General features: G+C 38.1%; 1 protein-coding gene across 1 annotated transcript in view; it reads right to left on the bottom strand.

The window, feature by feature from the left end:
• Window positions 1-3201: 3201 nt before the first annotated feature.
• snapc3 (small nuclear RNA activating complex, polypeptide 3) overlaps window positions 3202-23484 on the bottom strand; it is a 31316-nt gene continuing 11033 nt past the window's right edge. Inside the window, exons 4-9 of the mRNA XM_084401809.1 lie at window positions 20600-20704; window positions 20324-20473; window positions 20113-20195; window positions 13428-13586; window positions 4477-4584; window positions 3202-3491 (exon numbers count right to left, since the gene is read on the bottom strand). Coding sequence (XP_084257935.1) covers window positions 3344-3491; window positions 4477-4584; window positions 13428-13586; window positions 20113-20195; window positions 20324-20473; window positions 20600-20704 — 753 coding nt within the window. The 3' untranslated portion in view covers window positions 3202-3343. The remainder of the gene's footprint in view (window positions 3492-4476; window positions 4585-13427; window positions 13587-20112; window positions 20196-20323; window positions 20474-20599; window positions 20705-23484) is intronic.

The following is a 23484-nucleotide window of genomic DNA, read 5'->3' on the forward strand; positions in this document are numbered from 1 at the left end:
GCTTCAGAATTTACTAAATGCCTTTTTTCAAACCGTGTTTTTGTCTTATCCTGAATCACTACGGTAAGCCTGTAATAAGCGTTTATACTCGGACTACTTTACACCGGCACCGCTGCGGAGTAGCACAGTGCCTGAGTGACTCACCCGCGTCATACAAATAAACAGAGAAGTAGCTCCGGCTACAATGTTCTTCCGCAAGACGCATGCAGTTTTGTTTATTTAACTGCTAGAGCGCTGATTCATCCAGTAATGAAGTGAAGTCTTTATGAATCAATCATTCAAATCGAAATATTATGTTTCACCTGTCTGGATCTTACATGTGTGTTCAAGCATATTCTACCCCTTCTGAGAGGGTATTCTCCACTGCTGGAGATACAATAAGCTATAGGAGAGGTCCCAAATTATCCTAGAGCATGCAGAAATATTTATTTTCCTTCAGAAAAATTTATTATTTTTGCAAAAATTGCTAAATAATATGTTGAATTTGTTGACATTACCAGTCTGTTAAACTCATTTGACAAGTATAAGAAATACACAAAAAGGATTGTGCATTTTCCTCTTACTACTATTATTTATTTTTTTATTAGTTGTTTTAATAATTTGTATTGAATGGGAACCGGAATAGGAATCATTTGGCGGAACCGGAAAATGTCTTACGATTCCCAACCCTATAATATTCTCCAGAGTGAAAAACCTGTGAGTCCTCCAACACACTCGGCCCGGACATGGCAGAGCGTCCGGCGCCAGGCCTTTATCCGCTGAATCCTTGAGAACCGGGTTTAGGCTGGGTCCCATATGTGTGACCCTATGGGGATCCCATATGTGTATTCTCCACGGCTGCTCCTAATCGAAGCCTGTGTCTTTCCCTTGGGTTAAATCACCCAATATCCATATGCAGTAAAACCTTCGGGCTAGTCCATGTGTATCTTTCCACATAACTCCTTCGAAGATTGTGGCTTCCGCAGCGTCCCTTCCCTCCTTAGAAAGGGCACGCTTTCCCAGTGTTATCCAGTAATTTCACTTTATGGGTTATCACGAAACAACAGTGACAGATACACTAAGTGTAAGCACTCTCCTATCGTCCTTCCAGGCAAGAGGGGGTAGAGGCTTACACAGGGTGCTGGATGGGGTGCAGCAGCTGTGGCCCTTTAGTAGGGATTCCTATTCGTCGGTCTCGACGTGGCGTCGACTGACTGACCTAAGAGGAACGTCTCGGTTACATATGGTAACCCTCGTTCCCTGAGGGAGGGAACGGAGACGCCACGTCCCGTCGCCACATCTGCTGCCAGGGGCGGCCAGCTTTTCAGGCTTGGGTCCTCAGCAAAAAACTGAAGTGCAATCACACCAGCTGCTCAATATATATCCACGCTGCGAGGCTGAACAGCTGATGCAAATGATTGCATGCCAATGTGTATTGGCTCGTTTTAGTTTCACTCGAAGTAGATTGGCCTCTCTAGCGAGATTCCTATTCGTCGGTCTCGACGTGGCTTCTCCATTCCCTCCCTCAGGGAACGAGGATTACCATATGTAACCGAGACGTTCAGCTTCGACTGTAATTAAACACACCTGATCCAGCTCATCAAGTCCTTCAGGCTTATTTGAAAACTACAGGTATGGGTGTTGGAGCAGGGTTGGAACTAAACTCTGCAGGGCTCTGGCACCCCTGCTGTATGATTTTTAGAGCTGATATAGGGCAATTTGTTCAGCAGAGTGATGTAAGCTTCGTTATGATTGCTTCATCCATGACTTCTAGGAATAACATGATGCAGTTCATATCATGCATGACACAATACCAGCTTCAGATAGAATAATTCATTGTTTTGCCTAAAAAGCAAGTACTGTACAAACCCAGTAATAGATTTACTCATAGATCCAGTCAAATATGTATTTTAGTAATTTCTGGTTTAAATTGAGATTCCTTCCCTTTATTAACCACTTATCCTACACCATTCTCAAGTCAAGGGTCATATATACTGACCAATAACATATCTTGAAAACTAGAGCCAATCAACAATTTTAAGCATCATTTTTGTTCTCAGTGACCCAGAATTAGTAATGTTTGACTACATTTATTTCAGAAGAATTTTGGCTGTAGTGACTTGTGACAGTGACAGTGTTTTTGTCAGTAGCTTGCAGTTCACATGCGTAGGGTACTTTGTGTGTGGAAGACCATTTTTGTCCGCCACAGACCATTTTTGACCCAGGAAAAACTCTATGGGCCCTATCTTGCACCCAGCGCAATTGACTTTGTACACGGCCGCATGTATCATTCCTATTTTGCACCCGCGCAAAGCGGACTTTTCCCTCCACAGAAGCACGTCGGTTAACTAAGAAATACACTTGCGCTCCCCGGGGCGGTTCAGCGCAAAGAGGAGGCGTGTTCCGGCGCAAACGTTCCCTCATGCTATTTTACAGGTTTAGAAAACAATAGCGCCACTAACCGAAAAAAAAAAACAGTTTAAAGTCAGTGGCATGTAATTCATATGCTATTTTAAGGGCGCATGCTTGGCCTTAATCAATGGAGTGTGTGCACAACGCGCATACACTTTGATTCTCTCATCTACACACAGACGCAGCAGTTATCATTTTTGCAAATCATACATTATTACGAAAGATAGATAGATAGATAGATAGATAGATAGATAGTTTATTATAAAAGCATACATCTAGCTTACACATTTACCCAAATTATCATAAGCCTGTTTAACCGAAGTTAATTTGGGTGTGTTTCTCCATCCCCAACGTCCCTGACGGGAACGTCGGTCTCCTCGGCTGTGAAGCGCTCCTCGCGTACGCCTGGCAAATCTGCCGTTATAATAGGAATCCGCTTTAGAACAAGCGCGCCTGCTCTTAAAGGGAATGTGAGATGTCGCTCTGATTGGTTTATTTCACGTTACGCCCAAACCACACCTATGAATAATGAAGCTACTTCAGACCAACCCCTTTTAGATTTGCGCCAGGCGCAAGAGTCATTTATCCCGCCGGGAAAATAGCCACAGCGCCAAGACCCGCCCACAAAGTTACTTGTGCTTTGCGCTTTGACACTTGCGTTTCAGATCGTTAAAATAGGGCCCTATAAATGTTAGCAAATTTGGCCTAAAAAATTTAAACAAATAAATAAATAAATGCATGGAAAGGTTGGCACATTTCAGTTAAAATATGTATTATGGTAGCTACTGATTTGCAGCATACAAAACACTTTTTGAAACCAGATTTTGTTTTTATTTAGAAAAAAGTGGTGAATATATGGAAAACGTCAATACATTTACAAACAATATAATTTGGTTTAATACCACTTAAAGAAAACTTTATTACTGTATAGTCTAAATACTGTATAGTGGGATCAATTAAACGTGCCTGGATCAACATAGGCATAGGCCAGGAAATCTCCTAGTTTGTTCCCTTTATCGTCATAGTGAAACATTCGAAAGCACTGGTCACAAAACAGGCAGGGGTCCGTAGGGGCAAGAGCATCACTGGTTGTTATCCACCTGCCATGCAAAGATAAAACAAATTCCTTTCAATATTAAAAAATAAATATTAAGATAAAAAAATTATAGAACTGTTCAGTTTTAAAAACTCAAACTCAAAAACTCATTTGGGGACATACTTAACTGCACACATCACGCAGTGAAAGCATGAGTGACAAATGCGATGTCAGCTTGCGCCTCGCACATCGTTAAAACAATGAATACAATATCATCATAAACAATACATTTCGCACACCCCAACGCACATAAATATGAACTTACAATTGAACTGACATCTACCCGTTTTCTTCTCCTTCTCTCCTGTTTCACGTGCAGGAGACAGACATAATATGCTGCCGCGAATGACGCGAATTGTCGCGTGAACAAGCAAATCCACAAACAAAGAAGAATAAATGTATGCTAATTAGATAGACATATCTAAATGCTTTCCAAATGAAAACTAAGTCAAAAAGTGTCATCTAAAATGTAAGACCTTTCACAAGACTTAAGATTTTTTATGATTCTAATTTAAGATCCGGGAGATCCGGGGGAACCCTGTTGACTAGACATGTGCCAATATACATAAATAAGGAAATAGCACGATAATGAACCGGACACTCAGAACCGCATTCAGGAAGCGGGAAGCGCTGCACTGTTTTTACACTACGTCAAAAGCATAGGGGAATGATGTGGAAGAGAAGAGATTGTTGAATAAAATAATTATTTTTGAGGGGTTTTGCTCACAAAAAGTATTTGCATCACTTCATAACATTAAGGTTGAACCACTGAAGTCACATGGACTATTTTAACAACAAAAGAAGTAATTACGTTGCAATCTATGTAGGGTCAGAAATCCCCTCGGATTTCATAAAAAAAGTAATACATTTGAAAATTGCTATTGTAAAAACCCAAATAGAGTTTCAAAAGAAACTCAAAGAAATTTAGCCTTTCTGGATGGCCTATAAATTGACAGCACGACTGAACAGCTCTATAAGTTACGGTTTACCTGCTGATATAGAGATGACACACAGAACACTTCCGAGTCACGACTCTATGCTTGTGAGTGATGAGCGGGTAGAGCTTTAAGTCCAAACAGTCATCCTGATGGACCAGTCTATCACCATATAAAAGACAGAAACAAATCAAATGAACCACCGTTCACACAGTATTAAATCCTGACTATGACTTTCAAAAAACTGTTAACTTTTTACACTTGTAGCAACTCATAATGTAACTAGATAAAAAAAGTTTTTCAAGACAAACTTTGATGTTAGCTTGAGAATGCCTGACTAGAAAGTTTGAAGAAGTTTTAAAAGCTTAAAGATTGAAGGTTTTGAGGGCAATACAGTCTTATCAGAAAAACAGATAGACCAGGGGTATTCAATTAAAGTTCCATTCAATTAAAGAGGTCCAGTCTCTATATTTCCTTCCTAGCGGAGGTCCAGATGATACTTTTTTGGAAAAGTTATATATTTATATATTTCCATCTGGGCAGCAGTGGTACTTAGTAAAAAAAAAAACATTTTCTGAATTCTCGTTTTCTGAAGCATTTTAGTGAAAGCATTTATTTATTTATTTATTATTTATTTTTTGCTGCTCACCGCGTTTCAGCTACTGTTTTTATGCCGTTTTCATGCATTTTTAGACTCATGCTCATGCAGTTTTATAGATGTCACCATCTTTGAAATTACTTTGGTCACAGTTGTTATGGTTATTGGTAAGAGAATACGGGATTGACTCACATTGCACGTTCATACAGACAGTACTCGAGACGCTGTACATAAATGTGGTTGTCAATTCCCAAAATTTCTAAATAAATGAAACATTAAAAAGAAACAAAGCTAACAAGCGAAAAATTATGAAAAATAAATACCGGACAAAGAGATTGGGTAGGATTAAAGGATGTAGAATATGGTCATGCAGAATAAGGTATTAATAAATTCTTTATAAGTACTAATAAACAGCCAATATCCTAGTAATATGCATGATAATAAGCAACTAGTCAAGAGTGAGAATTTTACCCTAAACTAAAGTGTTACTAATAATAATTGCATGAATATTTTAATCTGGTGCATTTCATAGGTAATTTAAGTCTGAGTAATTACGGTGAGTAATGTCTTCTGTTATTGTCACTTGCACTTCGTGTCACATGTATAGTATAACCTTATAACCTTATAACTGAGGGCTTTACATGTGATAAATGCAGGGAGATAGTCAGGCTGACGGAGAAGATTTCAGAACTAGAGACAAGCATCCAAACTTTAGTCGAGGATAGTAAGAGTGCAAGGGCTTTAGATACTGCTTTGGATGCGACTAGCTTCCTAGTTTATTCGGTTCCAGCTGTAGAGCCCATGCAGCAGGGCAACTGGGTGACCGTAAGACGCTGTAGTCGCGGAACAAAATGGGATGCTGTCTCACTCAATGGCTGGCTGTCTAAGTGGTGTCCGCAAAATAATATAGAATTCATAGACAATTGGAAAAGTTTTTGGGGCAGACCTGACCTGTTGAAAAGAGATGGTATTCATCCCTCCTGGGATGGTGCTGCTCTTCTCTCTAGTAATATGGCACATAGTCTTAGAGCTCCAACGTGACAAATTGAGGCTCAGGTCAGGAAGCAGACAGACTTGCTAAACCGACCGTCTGCTAGCTGTCTCACGTCACAGAAGTCAGATAAATCCCATCACATAGAGGCTCTTTCACCTAGATATCATCATATAGAGACCGTGTCTGTTCCCCGAATTAGGAAATACAAAAAACTCCCAAACCCATTTAAGGGTAAAAATTGAATTGTTCAACAAATAAAAAACAGATATAATACGGATGAACAAATGAAAAAGCTTGGGTTGCTGAATTTTCTGTCCCTTACTTCAAAATAGAGGTCTGCAAGCCCGTCGGGACCCGATGGGGCCCGACACGCTAAGCCCATTCGGGCCGGGCCCGGGCCTTTTTTTTTTTTTTTTTTACAGATCGGGCTCGGGTCGGACTCGGGTTCGGGCTGAAAAATTTCAGCCGTGGTCGGTCTGGGGTCGGGTAGGGCTTGAACACCACGGGCCAGGGCCGGGTTAGGGCTGGAGTTTTTGGCCCGTGCAGGGCTCTACTTCAAAAGCACTTATTATTAATGATATGATTACAGATTATAACCTAGACAGAAACCTGGCTAAAACCAGACGATAACATTACTTTACATGAGTCCACCCCCCAAGATTACTTTTATAAACATGAGTCTCGTCTGAAAGAACGAGAAGTCTTGTTTCAAATATAATTCTTTTGAAGTGTTGGTGCTTAATGTAACACTATCTAGTGTAAATGATAAATCACGTTTGAGATTTGTGCTGGCCACTGAATACAGGCCACCATACAGACTTTATCACAGAATTTGATGATTTTCTATCAGAGTTAGTACTGGCTGCAGATAAAGTCCTAATTGTTGGTGATTTTAATATACATGTAGATAACGAAAAAGATGCATTGGGATTGACATTTAGACAACACGTGTCAGGACCTACTCATTGTCGTAATCATTCTTTAGATATAATATTATCACATGGAATCAATGTTGATGCCGTCAAAATTCTACAGCAGAGCGATGACATCTCAGATCATTATCTAGTCTCGTGTAAATTAATTAATTTAGCCAAGGCTGCAAAGCCGACTGCATGTTACAAATATGCAGAGGTGGAAAGTAACTAATTACAAATACTTTCGTTATAGTACTTAAATAGATTTTTAGATTTTTTCTACTTTCTTGAGTATAATTACATTGTGGTACTTTTACTTTTACTTGAGTAGAATAAAAATAAAGTATTCAACTTTGCTTCATTTATTTTTCACCAAAAGTACTTTGAGAAAGGTGCCGACGGAGCAACAGGGTGAGCTGACATTTGACAGGCACTTTTCAAACTACTGCGGTGGAGCCCTGCGCTTCAGCCAATAGCTGACAGATCTGAAGCGCTTCAGCCAATAACAGACAGGTCTGACTCAGGTGCAAAACCAATCAAAACGTCCAGTTCGGCTGCGGGGCGGGGTCTTCAAACCGCGCTTTAACATTCAATCACTGGCACTCGTGTTTTGAATCAGTATCGCTAACATTTCAATATTTTAGTTAATGTCAATGAGCTATGCTCATATTCTGATTTAAATTATGGCATCTCGTGAAATGGGTCATCCCACTGATAATACCAGAGCACTGAGCAGTTGAAGTAAATGACTCATAACATGGACGTAGTTATTGCATGGATGGAGCAAGAACAATGTAAGTGTCTTGAAAACATGGACACAGTTCAATTAAATGGTAAAGCTCGCCCTCTTTAACAATACAGTTAAACTAAATGTACGAAGCAAACTTTGTACAAAGCTGAAAAAACCTCAACAACAGTGAAATAAAATTGCATGATTTATCTGTCAGATGCATGTAAAAGTGTAGTTCGTTACTATAGCAACAGTGGGCTCCCAGCACATTTTTGGTTGAATGAAAAAAAGAGCATTTAATTTAACATGTTAAAAATACCCCACTTATTAATTTTTTTATTGGCACTTTTTTATTCATACTGTTGTAGGCCTACATCTCTCTCTTTTTTTAATCGGACCACTCACGTAATCTTCTTTGCTTTCAATTATGAAATGATTCAAATGAAAACATTAAAATGATCTTACCTGGACTTACTTTTCAAAATTAGTAATAAAACAATTGCTCTTGACAACAGGGAAAGCTAGTATGTTTGCTTAGCATGCCGTCAAACACTACAATTTATGAGTTTAATATGTTTTATTTCAAAATCACAATCCATGTCAGTCGTGTTTGAGAAATTACTTCTGTGGTTTCATGTTGCTTCTTAACACAGAGAGAGAATATATTATTTTATTAAAGGGATACCTCACCTCTGGAAAGATGAATGTGTATTTAAAATAGGTCATTTATGTAGAAGAAATGTGAAATTATCTTTGAATTTGGAGCTTTCTAGACTGAGAAAAGCCAGAAAATGTACCAGAATGCACTTGCTTCACTGCCCTAGGAGGCCACTCCCAAGCCACGCCTACCGGTAAGAGAGCGCAGCAGTTAAACAACAAGGCTTAGCTTCTAGTGAGTCTCCCCGGGATTTCGAGATCGCCCAAAATGTCCGGGATTCCGCTTTTGCGTTCTACAGTCGCCATTCATTATGTTTACTGTGGCGAGCAGGACGAGACTGAGGGGTGCAGGAGAACGATGAGAGGCCGGTGGCGTGATTACCGATGAGCAGGTCGCGCTGCAGTCAAAGACGAAAGTCTGTGAGACGCACCGGTCTCGTATCTCTCACGGAGGAGCGGGAATTTTCTTAGCAATGTTAAAACGCACATCAACAGATCACTTGTTTAGCGTTCATGTAAACACTACATTCAGATTCACCAATCGGAATGAATTCAGTTAGATTGAAACAAAGGTGTGCATGTAAACAATGAATGGCGACTGCAGAAAGCAAAAGCCAAATCCCGGACATTTTGGACGATCTAGACGGCCGGACATGTCCGGGAAAAAGAGGATGGTAACCCCGACTACTCAACTTTCTCCTACTACTCAGCTTTCTCCACAGAACAAGAGCCTGCTAGCTTAGCTTCCAAAGAAAGACTGACACTGTGTACATTCTGTGAGTGAGATCCCACCCTCTATGGGCGGATTGAAAAAATGCGGGACAGCCCCTGCTACTGGCTGTAGTCTTTAGCCTCTGGCCAAAAAATCCTCAGATGACGCAAAATGACGATCATTTTTTCAGACAAAAAAAAAAACATAAATCTCTCGTCTCAGGGGGATATGAGGGTAGAAAGCACGGTAATTCGAAAATACTACAGGTTTTCTACTAATACAAAGCTCAATGCTAAATCCTGAAGTATCCCTTTAAATTCTATTATACAGGCTATGTTGATTAGCATTGCATTAAAAGGTTAGTTCACCCAAAAATGAAAATTAGCCAATGATTTACTCAACTTCAAGTCCTCCTAGGTGTACATGACATTCTTCTTTCAGACAAAAAAAGTTTTAAACCCCAAAAAGTGCATCCGTTCATGATAAAAATACTCCACACGGCTCCAGTGGGTTAATAAAGGCCTTCGGAAGCGAAGCTATGGGTTTTTGTAAGAAAAATACCCACATTTTTAACTTTATAATCTAAAATAACTAGCTTCTGCCAGACGACCGTACGCATACTACGCAAATTGACTTGCGCCACAAGAGTAACCCGTGACACATGTATGACGCAGGATGTAGGAGTATCGTAAGCTTAGACGCCCCTCGCGGTTTAATCAAATAGGGCTGTGCAACAAACTGAAGCTCCTCTTCTATTATTTAGAAATCCTCTGACATTTCTCTTCAAAATTGCTAATTCGCGACCAGGGTTTTGTTTAGCTCTTTCCTCTGAGCTTTTCACATTCGTCATTACGCTGTGCGTCGGATCAGGGGTTAGTCTTCCACCGTAAATCGATGCGTACGGCCGTCTGGCGGAAACTAGTGATTATAGTTTATAAAGTTCTAAATATGGGTATTTTCCTTACACAAACGCATGGATTCACTTCAGAAGGCCTTTATTAACCCCCTGTAGTAAAAGTGGAGGACTTTTATCATGGATGGATGCACTTTTTGGGCTTCAGATTTTATAAAGCTTGGAAGAGCCAGGATATTTTTTTATATAACATTGTATTCGTCTGAAAGAATAATGTCATATATACCTAGGATGGCTTCAGGGTGCATGGGCTTATTTTCCTTTTTGGGTGAACTACCCCTTTAAAGGACAATTCCGGTGAAAAATGAACCTAGGGGTAATTAAGACATGGTTACCGAGTCGATCATTCTCTGGGATGCGTTTTCATGATAATCGAATGTAAAGAGTTTTATCTCTAAAAACAGATTAGCTTATAATGCTAGTATATGGGGCATAGAATAAGTAAAAGTAAATCGCTAGTTAATACCAACAACAAGGCTCAAAATAGCCTCACACTAACACGGTAGCATAATGAGGGTCCCTACATGCAAACTGAAGTATTGTGAACTTTGTAAGTGTACAGACAGTTTAATAAGAAGATACTTTATAAAGACAGTACATTACGCGTATACAGGCAGGAGCCATCTTGGAAAACAGTCTCGACTAGTCGAGCCACGAACGCCGTGCTAAGTGAGATAAACTGTGACTTGGAATCTCATATGGTCCGTTGATTATTTTTATTTATTTATTTTCTCTGTTGCGTTCAGTGCTTTCTTCCGGCTTTGGCCCTTCATCGCTGCTCGCAGCTATATATATATATATATATATATATATATATATACACACACTCACCTAAAGGATTATTAGGAACACCTGTTCAATTTCTCATTAATGCAATTATCTAATCACATGGCAGTTGCTTCAATGCATTTAGGGGTGTGGTCCTGGTCAAGACAATCTCCTGAACTCCAAACTGAATGTCAGAATGGGAAAGAAAGGTGATTTAAGCAATTTTGAGCGTGGCATGGTTGTTGGTGCCAGACGGGCCGGTCTGAGTATTTCACAATCTGCTCAGTTACTGGGATTTTCACGCACAACCATTTCTAGGGTTTACAAAGAATGGTGTGAAAAGGGAAAAACATCCAGTATGCGGCAGTCCTGTGGGCGAAAATGCCTTGTTGATGCTAGAGGTCAGAGGAGAATGGGCCGACTGATTCAAGCTGATAGAAGAGCAACTTTGACTGAAATAACCACTTGTTACAACCGAGGTATGCAGCAAAGCATTTGTGAAGATACAACACGCACAACCTTGAGGCGGATGGGCTACAACAGCAGAAGACCCCACCGGGTACCACTCATCTCCACTACAAATAGGAAAAAGAGGCTACAATTTGCACGAGCTCACCAAAATTGGACAGTTGAAGACTGGAAAAATGTTGCCTGGTCTGATGAGTCTCGATTTCTGTTGAGACATTCAGATGGTAGAGTCAGAATTTGGCGTAAACAGAATGAGAACATGGATCCATCATGCCTTGTTACCACTGTGCAGGCTGGTGGTGGTGGTGTAATGGTGTGGGGGATGTTTTCTTGGCACACTTTAGGCCCCTTAGTGGCAATTGGGCATCGTTTAAATGCCACGGCCTACCTGAGCATTGTTTCTGACCATGTCCATCCCTTTATGACCACCATGTATCCATCCTCTGATGGCTACTTCCAGCAGGATAATGCACCATGTCACAAAGCTCGAATCATTTCAAATTGGTTTCTTGAACATGACAATGAGTTCACTGTACTAAAATGGCCCCCACAGTCACCAGATCTCAACCCAATAGAGCATCTTTGGGATGTGGTGGAACGGGAGCTTCGTGCCCTGGATGTGCATCCCACAAATCTCCATCAACTGCAAGATGCTATCCTATCAATATGGGCCAACATTTCTAAAGAATGCTTTCAGCACCTTGTTGAATCAATGCCACGTAGAATTAAGGCAGTTCTGAAGGCGAAAGGGGGTCAAACACAGTATTAGTATGGTGTTCCTAATAATCCTTTAGGTGAGTGTATATATATATATATATATATATATATATATATATATATATATATATATATATATATATATATATATATATATGTATATGTATACACACACAGTGGGTACGGAAAGTATTCAGACCCCCTTAAATTTTTCACTCTTTGTTATATTGCAGCCATTTGCTAAAATCATTTAAGTTAATTTTTTTCCCCTCATTATTGTACACACAGCACCCCATAGTGACAGAAAAACACAGAATTGTTGACATTTTTGCACATTTATTAAAAAAGAAAAACTGAAATATCACATGGTCCTAAGTATTCAAGTATAATACTAAGTATTGCTTCTAATAAAAATGTTAATTTTTTATATCTAAAAATGTATTTCTGATATCAATATAATTTCAGATATCTAAAATGGCTTTCTTACTAGTAACAATCACATTCATGATATCAGAAATTAACATTGTCACTAGTGAAAATAGAATTATTGATATCAAAAATTAACATTGTCACTAATAGCAATTCAATTATTGATATCAAGAATAGACATTTCAACTAGTGACAATTGAATTATTGATATCAAAAATAAAGGTTTTTACTAGTAAGAATTGTATTTCTGATATGTGAAATTGGAATTTCAACTAGTAAGAAATCAATTCTTGATATCAACAATTGATTTTAAATGGCAGCCTATGGTGACATTTAGTGAAAATGCAATTACAGATATCAAGAATTATAGTTTTTACTAGTTGAAATTCAATTGTTGATATCAAGAATTATAATTTTAACTAGTGAAAATTTAATTGTGGATATCAAGAATTAGCATTGTTACTAGGGGAAATGTAATTTCTGATATCAAAAATTGCCATTGTTACTAGTAGAAATCAAATTCCTGATATCAATAACTATCATTTTAACTAGTGAAATTTTAATTGTTGATATCAAGGAGTCATATCCTGGAAATGAATAAAAGTTAAAACGGCTTGCCATAATCTTTGCAAACTAAGTGAATCAATCAAAACTAACTTTAGCTGGACAAAAACTTTATTCTGAGCTGCTGTAAAGCCAAAACAATCTGTTACTTTAATTTCCTATTTATCACTGTAAAGCTGCTTTGAAAATCTATATTGTTAAAAGCTCTATAAATGAAGGTGACTTGACTTGAATTAAGATTTTAAACATACTGTAAGGGAATATTTTTTTGTATTTACAATATGACAATGCTTTTGGTGAGTTTATAATGTAATACATGTATTCATAATACAATAAAAAAAAATTATTATTAGCTCAATATTTTATTGTTTTGAGAAATTGATTGCATTATGTGCAGTTACTATGCTTTGTAATTACATTATGAGTTGCTACAACACCAATTTCCAATTCTTTTGGAAGTAGAACTAAATCTTTTAGAAGCTTTGGAAAGAAATGTGTATTAAGTATTGGAAAAATGAGCATGTAATGAAAAAGGGCTGACCTGACGTCAGTGAGGATGACAACATGCTCACAATCACCCTGGTGAGTGTATAAATATGGAAACCCAACTTTCATCTTCAGGTCATAGAAAGACGTGTCCTCCATCTTAGCAGTCTTGAAATCTGGGAAGTCTCTGGTTCTGGCCCATTCTTGTGTGGTCCTTCAGCAAATACACACATTTTAAGACTTTTTTTTTTTTTGCCAAAGAGACAGAAAACAACTGGTTATTGGATGAAATAAGACGGGGAAAAAATGAAGTTGTGACTAAAGTATAATAAAAAAAATAAAGGAGCAATTAAAGCTGAAAAGCATCATATACATAGTCCACACAATGAATAGACCAAATTTTAAAGCCGTTATGCATATTTTGCATAATACGAATTTTGCCCTCTGCTGTCTGCATCCATTCAAATATGGTTCGTTGAGGCCAAGATTCCACATGGTATTAAAATTACTTTTTGGTTAAGTTGTCAGTGCTAAACTGAGGTGGAAACGGGGTCAAAAATATTTTAATCACTGAAACCACTTCAATCTGTATTTTGTGCACAGGACTTGGCTCTCCCAGCAAAAGTGATCTAGGGTTGAAATAAGAGGGGAGGTTCTTGCCAAAATCCAATCACAAGTAATTACAGCAGACACATTTTATAAGAGGTGGAAACAGGGCCTTTGGACTCAATGTGAATGAAATGTCAGTGAACTTATGTTAAAGCATGACCAAATGTCAACCTTAATGTGTTGCTTTTAAAAGCATCATAAATGTTTTGTTTTTATTGTGTTGGAGCTTGATAGTCCAAATGTACTTTAAATAAAGTGTATTTTTCCAAATCCACAATCTAAACCCCATGATGACAAAGCAAAAACCTAATGCTGGGTACACACCAAAATATTTTTTACATCTTATAAGATTTTCAAAATGTGATAGACCACAAACATGAGGACAAAAAATCCTAGATTTAACCGTTTTGCTCCGACAGTGTGTGGTGTGCCATGATGTGACAAAGACAGCACACCACACACAAACAGTCTCGACTGTGAACACAGGATATCTCGCAAAATCTCGCGAGACCTCAGAATAAGCATGGCGGACGATGTGCAGGAAGAAATTGCGATGATAGTGTTTGGAAAGGTTTTACACAACACGTTGTATAAACATTTGTGCTGTTGCCACAAATCAACAAGCTGATCCTCCATCTCTGCTGTCCACATCAATTTCACTTTGTGCTGCGCCATGACTGCGTTTGTTATGCTTCCGTCTTCCATCATCTCGCTTTCTGATTGGATATTGTTTCTTTTCACGTGATAATCTCCAGAGCGTGCACGCGTTTGTCTTCAGGGTTCCCCCCACACATCAGGATTTCTGATCGTAAATATTAAACGTTGAATATTTACGATTCGTGATCGGGGCGGCTCCGACGTTCTTTTGATCAGGTTCGGACACTCTTAACACACCTCACACCAAGGGAAAATCTGATAAGATAATCTGTAGAACCATCAAGATAATCGGGACATAGCTAGGATTGTTGGAAGGGGGGAAATCGGCCCAAAATCAGCCCGATTATCTTTTGGTGTGTACCCAGCATAAATTGTAGAAACTTTGCACATTTATTAAAAAGAAAAAGCTGAAATATCACATTGGCTTAAGTATTCAGACCGGTAACTCAGTACTACGTTGAACCTTTGGCAGTGATTATTGGCTAAAGTTAATCGGTTTAAAAAATTATTTTTGAAAACGCTTTCTGCATGGTAAAAGAAAGACGCTATAGGCTACATATAAAATTGTTTTTTTGAGAGAAAAACAAACAAACAAACATATAGTTTGCATACAAGTCACATTTGCATGAATATAAATAGAGCAAAATGTTTACAAACATTATAAACACTATGAACATAGCTATAAAGCTATTTTAGTTCCCCTTACTCCACAATAAATGCTTCAAATTTAACAGCATTCCAAATAGAACAAGAATGAAAAATATAGTAGCTATAGCCTATAAAGGTCAAGCCAAAACGAATTAATTTAAAGCGAAACTGAAACCGGCGTTGGGCTCACGTAGACAACCTCGCTCATTCGGCACAAATCAAAATGTTTCCATAAATGCGATGTATCCTGATGGTAACTATGATTTATTATGTAATCTAGGCTTTTTACTTCACTCTTGTTACAATATACAAGTAAAACATCATCCTTCTTAGTTTAAAGGGGTCATATAATGGTACATGCACTTTTACAAGTTGATTGTACTGAAATGTGTGTTGGCAGTGCCTGTACACAACCATCATATAATGATAAAAATCCATCCAGTGTTTTTTTATCATCTCCTTATATGTTTTCTCGTCTCAAATCGAGCCGTCTGACCTTGTGACGTCACACGGTCGGACGCCCCTTCCACGATTGTTAATAAAAAGCAGCGTTTCAACACAGACCCGCCCTGAGCGAGCTGTCATCATAGTCCGCCATTGTTGATACGCTGGAGCAGAATGACGTCTAAGAGATTGTGGTGTTCTGTTCTTGGGTGTAATAAGGAACACAGCAGTCATTTTGATGTTCCTAAATCCGAACTGCTGAAGACGCAGTGGCTGAGTTTTGTTTTCGAAGGGAATATTCCCCACGATCAACGTCAATGCTTTCATGTTTACGCGAATCATTTCTTACCAGACTGCTTTATAAACAAGGGTCAGTATAAAGCTGGTTTTGCTAAGAAGCTGCTCCTAAAAAAAGTGCTTCAGCCCTGACAGTTGTACCTAACACTGCATAGATAACGTTATGCATCACTGACAAGCCTACATTTACCAAAAAAAATTGTTTTTCATGACCATTATCTGTAACATCAATCTGTCAATGAACTAACGTATACATCAGTAAACACATAGCGTTCGTATCTCACTACTCTACCCTGCCAGTACATAAAAAGATAGTTCAAAGTGACATTACGTTAACCAACCATTCAGAAACGCCCTGTTCAAGCCTTATTATTGTCGAACTTCTTTGGGGCCGTCATCTTGTTCCGTGTCCGACTCTGGTTCAAATTGATACGGTTGCACAGATGTGCCCTCAGAGACTCCCGCTGCCATTCTTTCTCCAAAATATACCCTCAACTGTTGTCAAGGCAACACTCCACGTGTGTTGTGTCAAAACGCCCCACAGAACAGAGAGGCGGGGTGAGCAAAGCTCATTATCATTTAAAGACACATGCACTTAAATGGCGTGCTGAAAACAGAGCTGTTTTTGACCAGGTAAAATGAGTGTTTTCTTACAATACTAATGAGAATTTTTAATTAAAGTATATTGCAAACTTTTCATTTAGACCCTAAAGAATCATATTAACTTGTACAAAAATGGCATTATATGACCCCTTTAAAAATGTGCTTGGCATAACACAGTGGGATGGTGATCACGCTGAACGGCACAGATTGTACAACGGACTATTTAAAATTGAGAAGTGTAACTTGTTATATGTTAGGATGACTATTTTATTTTGATAATGAACAGGCGTGATGTCAAGTTAGCAATGCTAGAACTGATAGGCTGTGTGTGTGAGAGTGAGGCGATCTGCGCAACTGTTAATTTCATTAACAAAAACTTAATTAAATGCCATAAATAAACATGGTAAAATGCCATAAATACATGACATCCAATCAAATTACCTCATCTTTCGTGGTCAAAACTGACTACATCTACACAAGACAGCGAATCGCGCTACATTAGTGATGTTCTCGACAATATACCTTGGTAAAAATGGGGATTAGCACTTACTAGTAGGGCTGCACGATTAATCGCAATTCACATGTAATCGCACTTAAATCAAGTAGGCGATTCGATTTTGAAATCGCAAAGGCTGCGATTGTTTTTCATGCGCAGCTTGTCATTGATTTACGGCTCTGTAAACGCTGCTCCATCTGAAAGCACTGTGAGTTTGAGTCACTTATAATGTGAATTTGAAAAAGCAACACGCGTCCAAACACCTTTCCAAACATGAGAAGCATTTACCTCTTGTTACTAAAAGACAACATTTAATAACATGCTTTTACTCCAAACTCATTTCATAATGACAGTTGAGCTCATCCTTCTGTAAGATGATGTGGCTTCTTACTAGGGGTGATCCCAAATAGTCGAAGATTCGATGCTTCGATTGGAAGAGCCTGATTCGACTACCAATCTCACGGTCGAATCATCGCAGAGGTGTTATGAAACGAGGATCATGCCACTTTGGCTATATGAGGGCGCTCAATGTCTGATTTCACATAGAACTACCGGTTTTCTGTCAATACGTTAATATTCAGCCTATTATGATAATGCTGTATATAAAAATGTGCAAAGAAAGAAGTTTTTAATAAATATTTTTTAATGTGCGTGAATAAATCCAAACACCCCGTGACAGATTTAAGTTTCACTTTCAATCCGTGACCAACAGAGAAGCGTCTTGGCGGCAAGGATTTAAATCTTTAACAATGTCTGGGATAAGAAAATCTAAAGTGTGAATGTACACCATCAGAAAGGATGTTCTCCAAGGCTGGATTTAGCATCTGGAAAACCATGATCGCACTTCTGCCGGCCAACGTCAACAAGTTGGTTTTCCATGGGACATTCTAAAATGCTTAACGTGAAAAAAGCTTTTAAAACGCTTATTAGAAAGGTATATTCTGTTCTAATTTAATTTTGTAAATTAATTGTTTATTTTTCCGGTGCATCGATGTTGTGCTGTACTTAGAGCCTGCTTGCACAGGTAATTTAGCCGATTTAATTTGATTTGCATGTGAAATGCAAATCCTGTCTGCAGTGTGGCCTTTCTGGAGTTATTTATGTTATTTCTTAGTTTTATTGATCCAAAATGTTTTTATACATTTTCATCTATATCTTTGTGTGATTTTCTGTACATCACGGCTTTGAAATGTTAAAGCCCCGCCCCCATACACATGATTCGACTATTAGTCGACTATAGGCAAGACTTGTCGATTCTGATTCGACTATGAAAATCCATAGTCGGGGACACCCCTACTTCTTACACAGAAAATGGCAGTCGTGTGTTTATGTAGTCATGTTTAATCAAAGCGTTTCAATCTTCTGTTTATTCAGCTACAGCAATAGGATGCACATAGGGATTTCCTGGAATGATGTGCATTATCGTACTTCTGCGGCGGGGCATATTTGGCGTGTCTGCGTGAGACGCCCTCTGGATTTCAGATGGAGCAGCATTTACTACCGATCAGCCGTGCTGCACTGACGCATAAACTAATCACAGCCTTTGCCAAATCGCGTGCGGTTTCATTGCAATTAATCGTGCAGCCCTACTTTCTAGCATGAAGAACAATTAGACACAAACTGTGCATAGAGATTTAAGATTAAAACTCTTCGATAGAAAAACATGCCCTGTGTGAGTTCTTGTTTTTAATGTTGATCATATATTATACTAGCAAGAATGCAATGTTTCCCGAATATCCACACGATTTTAAATGTGACATTGATTTTATATAAGAAGTTCAACAAACAAAAGGGTAATATTAATTGATGTTCATTTTAAACACAGTATTGTCTTTTTTGCCCCATTTTGCAACGAAATAATAGTTACAACGAAAGCCACAGCAGAATTGCAACAAATCTGATACTTTGAACAAAACGTGAAAGTCAATGATTCAATGACCCATTCATTAATACAGCCACTTGTTTCATTACTGAATGAATGAATGGCTCGATGCCTCACTCATAAAGACAGTGACTTACCACCACCTACTGGCAGTTTTAATTTAATATTTAAAAGTATCACTTCATTTTTACCATTATTGCATATTTCTCTATATAATTTTTTTTATTTAAAGCATTATTTATTTTATAAAGTTATTTATAAAGGTAAAAAACGCACTGGAAAAATCAATTAAAGGGGACAAATATTGTCCCTTAATAAAAGTGGAAAAGAGGGGGTACGCAGAAGGATGTTAGGTACGTCACTCTAAAAAGTTTGAGAATCACTGAACTAAGGAAAAGGGATATGTAGAATGGCACAAGTACTACTGCTAAGAGTGCAATGTCAATGCAGCCTATTACCTTGATTCAAATTTCTTATAAGCTTAATTGAATTGGTCTAAAGAGAAAAATATGACTATTTTTGTCTAAAGACTACATATAAAATAGCTACCAAAATGAATGTTGGTAACTGCGGTTTGACAAAGTAATGACTAAAAGTTGACAAAAATGCAAAGACTTTTAGTCAACTAAAACTAGACTAAAACAATGAAAGGCAAAAATGACTAAAATGTGACTAAGACTAACAAACATTTTCTGAAAAAAAAAAAAAATCTGACACTTTCAGAAATACTTTCTGAATACACTGTATATGTAAATAAGTGATTTTAAAAACATTAAGGTAAATATGTATGACAACATTTACATTTTTTACGTATTCACCAATCAATGGTGAGTGTACAAATGTGACGCTTTGAAAAAGCACAAGTCTTGTGATAATTGGTTTGATATTTGGAGAAGATTGTGACTGAAGAGTGTTTCAAATGTTTCTGAAGAGTTTCTGTCTTTCATATCTGGAGCTTTTCTCTACTGTCTTTAGAAACTTGTCTTGTAAGACTCTTGGATTTAGTGCAATATCAGAATAAAAATGCTACCTTATATATTAATATAGTAGGATTAAAGTAACATTAGTATTTAATATAGTATTAACCTACACATTAGTTCTTACATGCTGATGTCTTGACATTCTGGGAACCGTGTGTCATTGAAGAATGTTCCATTGAAGAAAAAGAAAGCAGACTTGTAATGATCCTAAGAAAAATAAACAAACATTCACTTTTTAGCTGTATATTTGCTATCTTTCCCAATGTCAGTTTGGCCCTGCTCAAATGTGGTTTATATTGAGTGTTTTTATGACATCTAGTGTGTTTGTTACTAACCTTGCTGATGAACTGTGGTACCATGTCTGGAGTGTTGCTGAACTCTCCAAACACCTGCAGGTCACTGACGCAGCAAATCGCATCTCTAAGATCACTCAGCCTCTGAGAGCCCAACACATGCAGAGTCTGATATGCCCTCACATACTTGAACTGGCACAAAAAAATAAACATTTTATTTGTTAATGAAACATCATTCATTGGAGAAGCTTACTGAGACAAATTTATATTGTTAAATCAAATTAAACTTATATTTGTGTTTATATGTTACATACATACCCGCTGAAACAGAATGGGATACATAATATTAAAGGTCAATATGATTTCTCCTTCAGGGATCAGGTCTCTGGGGTTATCAGGCTTCTTACCCACAGATATCATCTCCTGCATGAATAAGACATGGATTAAAGCCTGGGACACACCAAGCCGATGGTCAACCATCGGGCAATGCAGGGCTGTTTTTGAGCATTGTGTTTTAGTTTTTTCAGTGTTCCACACTGTTGGCTCTAGTTGGATGCCGTGGGCTGTTTTTTGGCCAATTCTGCATGTCGAATCGGTGGCGGAGCTCAACCGTAAGAGAGAGATCACTTCAGTTTAGGGGTGGAGCGGTACATGTATTTGTATTGAACCGAAACGGTACGGGCGTTAGAGAGAATACTGAGAATAAACGGTATAAAAATAAATAAAACTCATGTGCAATTTAATTAAGGAACTACTGTGCCTGAGACATGCACAATAAAAAAAAAATTGCCTTCTGCATTTTTGTTTTGCTTTTCCCTCCATTGTATCGAACTCGTACCGAACCGTGATGTCTGAACCGAGGTATGAACCGAACCGACTTCTGTGTACCGTTCCACCCCTACTTCAGTGTAGCGTTTATACGCCCGTATAAATATAATTAATTATTATTCATAACGGATTATGATCAATAATTAATATTTTAATTATTTTCAGAATTTACTGTAGCAGAATCAATAGTATGATCATTTTATCAGTTCATCCAATGAACAGAAAGCATAAACAATTATTAACTCTAGGAAATATAATATCTTCCTAGCCAAGAAAGAATAATCCCCAGCTAACAATAAATTAAGAAATAATCAAGGGTAAAAGCATAGGTAACTTAGATCGAAGTTCAAGACAATAAATTCGTAAGCACATAACACAAGTAATACTTCTCTTTTCAAATACAAACAATACTTTATTGATTATATACTAACACATAAAACTAATATCTAACACAAACACACGCACACACACATTCATATGAGTTGCAGAAAGGAAGAGAGTGAGGAAAGAGTGAGATGATGAGTGAGATGATGAAATCTCAAGATTCTATATGCACTTATAAGACATGACCTGGAATGAACCATCAATCATTAATGAACCCTTCTATCGTTTCTTAGACAGGTTATTAAATTTATATCAATACACCAGTTCAGCTTTTAGTCTGGAGGTTACTTGCTTGTCTTTTGCGTTCCTTTTGGGAATTCCTTTGGTCAGCGTCAAAGGGGGTTTCCCTCGTTCGTTCGTTGGCTCTCCTCGTGCTTGGATAGATGGGGCGGCCAGTCACATGGTGTGCTGGCGGGTGAATGAAAGTCTTTGAAGTTGAAAGCGTGCGTTGCAGCCGTGAATCGTGGACCGAAACTTTGCAGCAAAACTTAACTTAAAACCGAGACTTTCAATCGGAAAAGAAAGGAAAACTCAGAAAAGAAAGAAAATTGAGATGAGAGTAGTAAGATGGCTTGAATAAAGCTGTTGAACCCGTTCTTCTGATCTTAATTTGGGTTCGTTGTCTCTTCGCGTCTACATGGTTACTTGTCTGATTTAGATCTTCATCTTTTTCTGCCCAACTCTCTTGAGAGTGATAGCAGAGCGTTTCTTGAGAGTGAACACAGAGAGCGAGAGCATAGAGATAGAGAGGGAGCTTTGTTTCGGGTCTAAGATTTTAAACTCAAAAGTTTGTCCCATCTCCTGAAGAGATCGGACCAATTAGACACTGGCTTTATGTGTCTCATCGTAAATCATGCGTTATCTGGGATCTCCTTACTCTCCAAGCTCTAGCAGAGAGTACAGAGGCCACAGTTTAGACACCGTTACTATTATAAGAATTAGGGGTGCACCGATCCGATATTAGGATCGGATATCGGCCGCGATACTGATAAAATAGCTGGATCGGAAAAAATAACAGATCCACGGGCCGATCCAGGTTTTTTTTTTTTTTTCTCGTCGTCGCAGCAGAACCTACGTCATTCGTCAGCTTCACGCGTGTTGCATGCTAGAAGCAACATGGCGCGAGCCAGAGGCCGTTTTTCAATACCAAGTACGCAAACTTCGGACTTGCGTCCTCCTTGGTAGTTCGGACTTGCCAAGTTCGACTCAGGAGAACGAACTCCCGAGGACGAGAGGACGCGAGTCCGGTTATTCTGCAAATGGAACAGCATGCGTTCTTGATCGCGTCACTCAGCTCGCTCTGGCTACTCCGGTAATCTCTTTATGTATATTTTAGCCAAAAATAAAACGAAGTATGTTATACAACACCACTCTGCCTCTTTTCATTTAAAAAAAAAAATCTTAAACATATTAATGGCCACATAAATGTGGTTCAGGCAAACGCGTACATTGATTATCTTTACTGCATATTAACAACACGAAATATAAAACACAACCCTGCTTCTTTTTGTTTTCATTTTTAAAAATATGAAACATAATGATCATTAAAACTGACATTTAAATTTCCCATTGCTGATTAAGTGAGCATTCACAGGTCATGTTTGTGATGGTGGTGTGACACACATTACAATGTTTGGTTATTATTATTTGTATGTGTGATCAAGTTGTTGTTCGACCAACTTTTTATTTTTTTATTCTCAGGTTCAGCTGCTATGTTGCATTTTAAATTCCTGTTGCAGGACTTTGCACTTTATATTTTTACATGTTTACATTTTTTGGAAACACAGTTTTTTTGTTTCCACCGCTACATTTTAATTTGATTTTTTTTACATTTATTTAAAGAAGTTTGATTATATTCGATTTTCGATTTGAATGCACAATTGTTTTTTAAATAAATAAGAATACAACACATTACATACATCTGTTATTTTGTCTTAGTTATGTTTAGTTAGTAAAGTCTGGTGCCTTTAGTCTCTTCAAGGAAGGTATAA

The sequence above is a fragment of the Rutilus rutilus genome (assembly GCF_951802725.1).
Source record: "Rutilus rutilus genome assembly, chromosome: 2".
Lineage (NCBI taxonomy): Eukaryota > Metazoa > Chordata > Actinopteri > Cypriniformes > Leuciscidae > Rutilus > Rutilus rutilus.